Source organism: Poecilia latipinna, unplaced genomic scaffold (genome assembly GCF_001443285.1).
Source record: "Poecilia latipinna isolate Pla-1442-1.1 unplaced genomic scaffold, P_latipinna-1.0 Scaffold351, whole genome shotgun sequence".
Taxonomy (NCBI): Eukaryota; Metazoa; Chordata; class Actinopteri; order Cyprinodontiformes; family Poeciliidae; genus Poecilia; species Poecilia latipinna.
Window position 1 is genome coordinate 382,487 of NW_015112967.1, and position 8,117 is coordinate 390,603.

General features: G+C 35.4%; 1 protein-coding gene across 2 annotated transcripts in view; it reads right to left on the bottom strand.

The window, feature by feature from the left end:
• The window catches only part of LOC106949578 (tumor necrosis factor receptor superfamily member 5-like), a 14,043-nt gene extending 6,118 nt beyond the window's left edge, over positions 1-7,925 (bottom strand). The window contains exons 1-3 of one of the 2 annotated variants that reach the window (XM_015035926.1): positions 7,692-7,925; positions 1,150-1,243; positions 880-1,005 (exon numbers count right to left, since the gene is read on the bottom strand). In XM_015035926.1, coding sequence (XP_014891412.1) covers positions 880-1,005; positions 1,150-1,243; positions 7,692-7,724 — 253 coding nt within the window. In that variant the 5' untranslated portion in view covers positions 7,725-7,925. The remainder of the gene's footprint in view (positions 1-879; positions 1,006-1,149; positions 1,244-7,691) is intronic. The other variant, XM_015035927.1, reaches the window with a different exon arrangement.
• Between the last annotated feature and the right edge of the window lie 192 nt (positions 7,926-8,117).

The following is an 8,117-nucleotide window of genomic DNA, read 5'->3' on the forward strand; positions in this document are numbered from 1 at the left end:
ATTGGGTAACGAAAACTAACTAGGAAAATATGCAAACGCTCTTAAAGGGGACTCAATATGCAAAATTCACTTTTTGCATGTTTTTGTACTTCCATTTAGGTTTCGCATATAGAATTAGCCCAAGTGCTAAAAAAAAGACATCCAGCCATTTTCAGGCAATAAGAATGTTTTTTGGTGTCTGATATTGGAGCCATTTCTAAAACCTCCTGATTATGACATCATTATCAGCGATCACTGCCTCTCACCTAGCAACCCATGTAGAGTCTGGGTCTTATGTCCCACTGGTCAAATATGTCCGACTGTACTCTTGCACATTTGTTTGCAACCATTTTCACATGCAAGTCAGAAAACCCTGATTTAAGGGGTGTGGTCAGTTTATTTGCATAAGAGTGACAGAACCCTCATTCTGAAAGGACCTCAAATTAGGCAGACCTGAAAGGTGAAATATCATCTGAGAATGATTTTGTACAAGAAATGTAATGAATATGTTCTGTATAGCCTATAGCTATCATAACAAGAAGGCATAATAGGTTCCCTTAAAGAAAAGAATCACAGCATAATGGATGTATTAGAGCTGTGACTTTCAGCAGATATTACATTTATTGCAAACTTAACATGTAGAACTGTCTCTGCCCAGCTGGAGATTCTGTACAATTGAATAATTAACTAAAAGTAGCATGTTGAGCAACAACACATAGTTCAATCACTGAGGCCATTTTCTCACATTTATTGTAAGATAAAAGCCATTCTAAAGATATTGGATATATTTTTTAATTCACTGCAAATATTTTGGACACAACTGTTTGTGGTTGTAAACAGATTTTCTTATGGAAAATAAAATAAAAAACAAGTTGAAAGGTAACAGTCAAGTAACTGCACCTGAACCACAGGTAGAACATGGATAACATCTCTTTAGTCCATTTGGCAGGTCCATATAAGTCGTCTCTGGGCATTTCTGACAGGATGTACTTTTAAACTCTGTACAGTCTGTTTTGACTCGAGTGCCTGTTGAGAAATAAACACAGTTTTTCATTTTAAAGAGCAGGATGGTGCTTTGCATGATGAATCACCTTCAGGCCATGAAAGCAGTGTAACTGTAACAGAGTTTATATCAGAATAATCAGTAATTCATAACTAACTGGAACATACCAGGAGGACACATAGGACAGCATTCACCCTCTATCTCATACTCAGTTAGATGACATGTGACTGAATCGACTCTGAAGTCTCTCATCAGAATCATCTGTGAAGAGAGAACAGTTTTTCTATCACTATTTTTTTTCCTTGTTTTGATTACTTCTTTTAGCAATTCTATATCAGCGGCACATTAATACCTGGACAGACAAACAGACAGTTAATTTGTTATTTTTGAAGCACTGAGAAGATTATGAAAGCCTTATTCCACCTCAAGGTTACAGCTACGGTCTGTGATCAATTACAAAGTTCCTTCTCTTTACCATTTACATTTACAACAAAATAAAAACAGAACACAAAGAGGGAGCAAAGGAGTACTACTTTTGAAATACCATAATTTTTTTTACATAACCATAAGGAAATTATACAGCAAATAGACACTTCCTGAAAGATGAAAACTCTCTTTTTACTAATTTTTATCAATCCAATATTCATGCATATTGTGTTTAGTTAATATATGTCACCCATTTTGACCATAGAATTTTAAATTTGTTCATCTGAAAACAGATTGAGAATGTTTATCTTTTCATCTGATAGATTTCATGATCACACCCTGTTCATTTTTCTACAGTAGGTGTGACAGTCTTTTTTTCTTTTACACTGGCTGAAATTAATATCAGTCAAAGATATTTTGTCTGTCAGACATGAAAAATGTCTGACACGGATATTTGCATTGTTAGGTAGAAATTCTGTGTAACCCAGATTAAAGGTGGTGAATTTAAAATGTATTCTTATATTAAAGGTATTTTCAATATTTTGGGCATTTCTATCCAATAGTCTTACTACTGTCATTTATATTACTAGGCTGGCTTCTAACAGGTGTCAACGTCTCCTTGGCATTATTTGCTGCAATTACTGAATTTACTTTATAAAATTTTAATTCACAACACATTTCATCTCAAGGAACATTACATGACTATTCATATCCAAAAAGCTGCAATCTATACAGCTTAGTTCTTGAGATCCAAATTTGATTTACATGCAAATTTCTTCTGTTTTTGCTTTTCTGTCAAACCACAAAACATTTTTAATATCAGACAAACATAGCCTTGGTTTTTTTTTAAGATAATCTTATTTATCAGGAAATTACCAAACCTACAGTCTGACCAGTTGAAACAAGAAATCACTTAATAACTTTTATGACAACATAATGTTTGCTAAACAATCTCAAACAACAACACTTGACTGATCTGAAGAGATTTAAAATGAGAAACAAATTCACTGACATCCGTCAGTCTGGAAAGGGTTTTAGATCCATTACTGAGTCTTTGGGATGGAAGAGAACCTCAGTGAGAACCATGATCCACAGATGGAGAACTTATGAACTCATGTTTTACTTGAGTCATTTGTTTTATTGCAAGTTAATGTTTATTGTGACTATGTGTTGTAATAGAGTGGTTTTGTTTTGTTTTTCAGTCTCTGTGTGCTGCAGTGTTGGACAAATTTCTCTTGTAAAATAAATATTTGGATTTCAATGGGACCAACATGCTTAAATAAAGATTTTTATTATATCATTATATTATTATTGAACAGTGAAGAATATTCCAAGGAGTGAGGAGTCCACTAAAATGACTCCAAGAGGAATCAATGACCTCTACAGCAGGTCACAGAAGGACCTAAAACAACATCTAAAGCTCTCAGGGCCTCATTGCTTCAGTTAAGGTCAGAGGTCAAGCCTGGAAGAGAGAGAGAAAATAACCTTCATAGGAGAGATCCACTTTCAGAATCACTGTTGACCCAAAACATCATAAAAGTCCGTCACACATCAACTAACAAAAACATCCTGACATTCTCCATGACATTTAGGAAAATGTTCTGTGGATTTGCCATTGTTGTGTCCATGACTCTATATGTCAGTTAAACTAAGCAGCATTCTGCTGCTGCTTACAGTTTATTTGTTGCCCATGTCAGGACTTTGACTAGGCCACTCCAAAGTCTTCAGGTGTATCTGCTGTATTTGTCTTTGATAAACACCCTCAACCTCTGATTTGCTAGACAACAAACATTTTGTCTCTGGTCAAAGTAATCAGACCTTCCTCCAGATCTATCAAGGCTGCTGACTTTATGGTGGCCACCAGCCAAGAAAAAGACATGGGAAATGTGGAGGCATGAGACTCAGGAACTACAGTGGTGGGAAAAGTGATTTCCCTCTAAGCCAAATAACTGGTTGGATCACTAATAGCAGTAAAAACAACAGCGGCCAAGTGTTGATACCATACAGTGAGTCTTTTCTAGCTGTGGAGGAATTTTGTTCCATTAATCTTTGCTGAATGTCTCTAATTCAGCCATAATGAAAAGTTTTCCAGGATGAACAAACTTTTCAAGGTCATACCGCAGCACCTTAATAGGGTTCAGGTCAGGACTTTGACTAGGCCACTCCAAAGTCTTCTGGGCAGTAAAACAACCGCAAACCAACACACTTCCACCATCATGTTTTACTGCTGGTGTGACCTTTTTCTGAATGCTGTGCTATTTTATGTCAGATCTAATGGGACACACACCTTCCCAAGAGTCCATAGAATGTCTTCCTAAGTCTTGGGGATCATCAAGACAAGTTCTGGAAAAAGTGAGAAGAACCTTACAGTTCTTTTCTTTTTTCTCATTGGTTCTTGAATTTCTCTGGATCTCAGAATGATGTCTAGCTTTCATTTGCTGTTCTTCACTTTGTCTTCTTCTTCTTCTTCTTTTAGGTTTTTTTTGGCGGTTGGCAAACAACTTATAGGTGCATTACCGCCACCTTCCAGACTGGAGTATAGATTAGATGTCCTATCACTATAATCTTCCCATCAAACCTGACTTCCTAAGATAACTGAAAATGCTGTTAAATATTACATCTTCAGAGGACCTTTGCAGCAGATTTTTAATATCTAAAATTACTTTATTTCTATTTAACTCTCTGACTAATATCTCTCTTTCCCGATTGTACTTATCACAATCTAGAAAAATATGCTGCACTGTTTCTGACTCTTCACAATAATTACACAACCCTGTACTATGTTTATTAATTATTTTCAAAGTACTATTTAGCCCCGTATGCCCAAACCTTAATCTGGATATAATATCCTCTTCTTTTCTATTCCTATTACCTTCCCTACATTCCCCTACTTTTCTTTGAATGCTATANGAAAGCCTTATTCCACCTTAAGGTTACAGTTAAAGGTCTGTGATCAATTACAAAGTTCCTTCTCTTTACCATTTACATTTACAACAAAATAAAAACAGAACACAAAGAGGGAGCAAAGGAGTACTACTTTGAAAATACGATAATTTTATGTACATAACCATAAGGAAATTATACAGCAAATAGACACTTCCTGAAAGATGAAAACTCTCTTTTTACTAATTTTTATCAATCCAATATTCATGCATATTGTGTTTGGTTAATATACGTCACCCATTTTGACCATAGGATTTTAAATTTGTTCATCTGAAAACGGATTGAGAATGTTTATCGTTTCATCTGATAAATTTCATGATCACACCCTGTTCATTCTTCTACAGTAGGTGTGACAGTCTTTTTTTCTTTTACACAGGCCGAAATTAATATCAAAGATATTTTGTCTGTGTCAGACATGAAAAATTTCTGACACGGATATTTGCATTGTTAGGTAGAAATTCTGTGTAACCCAGATTAAAGGTGGTGAATTTAAAATGTATTCTTATATTAAAGGTATTTTCAATATTTTGGGCATTTCTATCCAATAGTCTTACTACTGTCATTTATATTACTAGGCTGGCTTCTAAAAGATCTCAGCCTCTCCTTGGCATTATTTGCTGCAATTACTGAATTTACTTTATTTATAAAATTTCAATTCACAACAAATTTCATCTCAAGGAACATTACATGACTATTCATATCCAAAAAGCTGCAATCTATACAACTTAGTTCTTGAGATCCAAATTTGATTTACATGCAAATTTCTTCTGTTTTTGCTTTTCTGTCAAACCACAAAACACATTTTTAATATCAGACAAACATAGCCTTGGTTTTTTTTTATAGATAATCTTATTTATCAGGAAATTACCAAACCTACAGTCTAACCAGTTGAAACAAGAAATCACTTAAGAACTCCTATGACAACATAATGTTTGCTAAACAATCTCAAACAACACTTGACTGATCTGAAGAGATTTAAAATGAGAAACAAATTCACTGACATCCGTCAGTCTGGAAAGGGTTTTAGATCCATTACTGAGTCTTTGGGATGGAAGAGAACCTCAGTGAGAACCATGATCCACAGATGGAGAACTTATGAACTCATGTTTTACTTGAGTCATTTGTTTTATTGCAAGTTAATGTTTATTGTGACTATGTGTTGTAATAGAGTGGTTTTGTTTTGTTTTTCAGTCTCTGTGTGCTGCAGTCTTGGACAAATTTCTCTTGTAAAAGAAATATTTGGATTTCAATGGGACAAACATGCTTAAATAAAGATTATTATTATATTATTATTATTATTGAACAGTGAAGAATATTCCAAGGAGTGAGGAGTCCACCAAAATGACTCCAAGAGGAATCAATGACCTCTACAGCAGGTCACAGAAGGACCTAAAACAACATCTAAAGCTCTCAGGGCCTCATTGCTTCAGTTAAGGTCAGAGGTCAAGCCTGGAAGAGAGAGAGAAAATAACCTTCATAGGAGAGATCCACTTTCAGAATCACTGCTGACCCAAAATGTCATAAAATAAAAGTCACACATCAACTAACAAAAACATCCTGACGATCTCCATGACATTTAGGAAAATGTTCTGTGGATTTGCCATTGTTGTGTCCATGACTCTATATGTCAGTTAAACTAAGCAGCATTTTACTGCTGCTTACAGTTTATTTGTTGTCCATGTGTATCTGCTGTATTTGTCTTTGATAAACACCCTCAACCTCTGATTTGCTAGACAACAAACATTTTGTCTCTGGTCAAAGTAATCAGACCTTCCTCCAGATCTATCAAGGCTGCTGACTTTATGCTGGCAACCAGCCAAGAAAAAGACATGGGAAATGTGGAGGCATGAGACTCAGGAACTACAGTGGTGGGAAAAGTGATTTCCCTCTAAGTCAAATAACTGGTTGGGTCACTATTAGCAGTAAAAACAACAGCCAAGTGATGATATCATACAGTGAATCTTTTCTAGCTGTGGAGGAATTTTGTTCCATTAATCTTTGCTGAATGTCTCTAATTCAGCCATAATGAAAAGTTTTCCAGGATGAACAACCTTTTCAAGGTCATACCGCAGCACCTTAATAGGGTTCAGGTCAGGACTTTGACTAGGCCACTCCAAAGTCTTATGGACAGCAAAACAGCCGCAGGCCAACACACTCCCACCACCATGTTTTACTGCTGGTGTGACCTTTATCTGAATGCTGGGCTATTTTACGTCAGATCTAATGGGACACACACCTTCCAAAGAGTCCATAGAATGTCTTCCTAAGTCTTGGGGATCATCAAGACAAGTTCTGGAAAAAGTGAGAAGAACCTTACAGTTCTTTTCTTTTTTCTCATTGGTTCTTGAATTTCTCTGGATCTCAGAATGATGTCTAGCTTTCATTTGCTGTTCTTCACTTTGTCATGCAGGTTCTGTTTAAGTTATGATTTGATTAACATCAGCTGTGACAGTAATCAGTCCTGGGTGTGGCTAGAGACAGTGACCTCAGCTGTGATAAACCACACTTATGTTATGGTGAGGGCAATCATTTTTTCCACGCAAAGTTATGTAGGCTTGAACTTTTTCCTTTCTTAATAAATAACTACTTTCATTTATAATCTGCAATTTGTTTTTTTGTCTGTTACATCTGTTTTGATGCTTTTGTCTTTGACCAATATTTACAATGGTTTGTTTTCTGAAACAGTGAAGTGTGACAAATATGTTAAAAAAAATAAAAATAAAAATAAATTGGGAAATCAGAAATTGAACTAACATTTTTTCACACTTCTGTATATAGATGAAATATGTTGTGAACTGTAAACCATTTTGTTCATCTCTGCCAGCACAAGACTGTTTAATACTCCATCATTAGATTCATCCAGTTGCTCCTTCTCTTCCTTTGGATGTGTCACCAGAACCGACCACATAGGGAAAGTTCTGGATCTTAATTTAAGATCCGGGCAAACACTGTAGACACTACATTATCTTGGCTTCATACTGATGTGTTTATCTGGAAACAGTTTAGCTGGGAGACTCCTTCTTTCATATCTTCTAGAATACTTTGTCCTGGACATGAATTGACTTTTATGTAGTAACAAAAAGTTGTAAAACAGCAGATGGAGGCAAATAAGTTGGTCAACAATCTGTGTACTCTCCTTCAAAACGTAATACGCTTCTGCCTCGGCACTTTTTAACCAAAAAAGGCATTTGTTTTCAAGACATTGACTTAAAATGAAAGTGCAAGTAAATGGATCTGATTATGAAGACACTGAGTTTACACTTGGCCACCATTAAAAATAGCATTTAAAAAAAATTGTATTCTAATAAAATATCAATTTTTATGACATAAATAAATTTACCAGTAGCATAGATTTTGTCACCCAACACATCATTGTTAAAGACAGGATTAAACTTCTCTGGAGCTGAAAACATCATCTCATGGAAATGCAGGATGAACCAAACTGTGACTCCGAATGCTGAAAGTCTTCATCTGCAAGACAAGAAACAAAGAAACAAACACACAGTTAACCTGCAGGAACTCAGGAGACTTTAGCATGAAGCAGGGCTGCAGAATATTGGGAAAGCATGCAATATGTGATTTTGTGACTGAATGTTGAAGTGATTTGTTATAAATAGCTAAACATTAGTAATGCCAATCTTCTATGAACATACACATTGAGGCATCAAGTCAACTACTGGAAAAGAAATACAAGTTCTGTAGGTTTTGGTCATAAAATTAGAATATCATGAGAAAGTTGGTGTAAATCAATAATTCCATTCAAAAA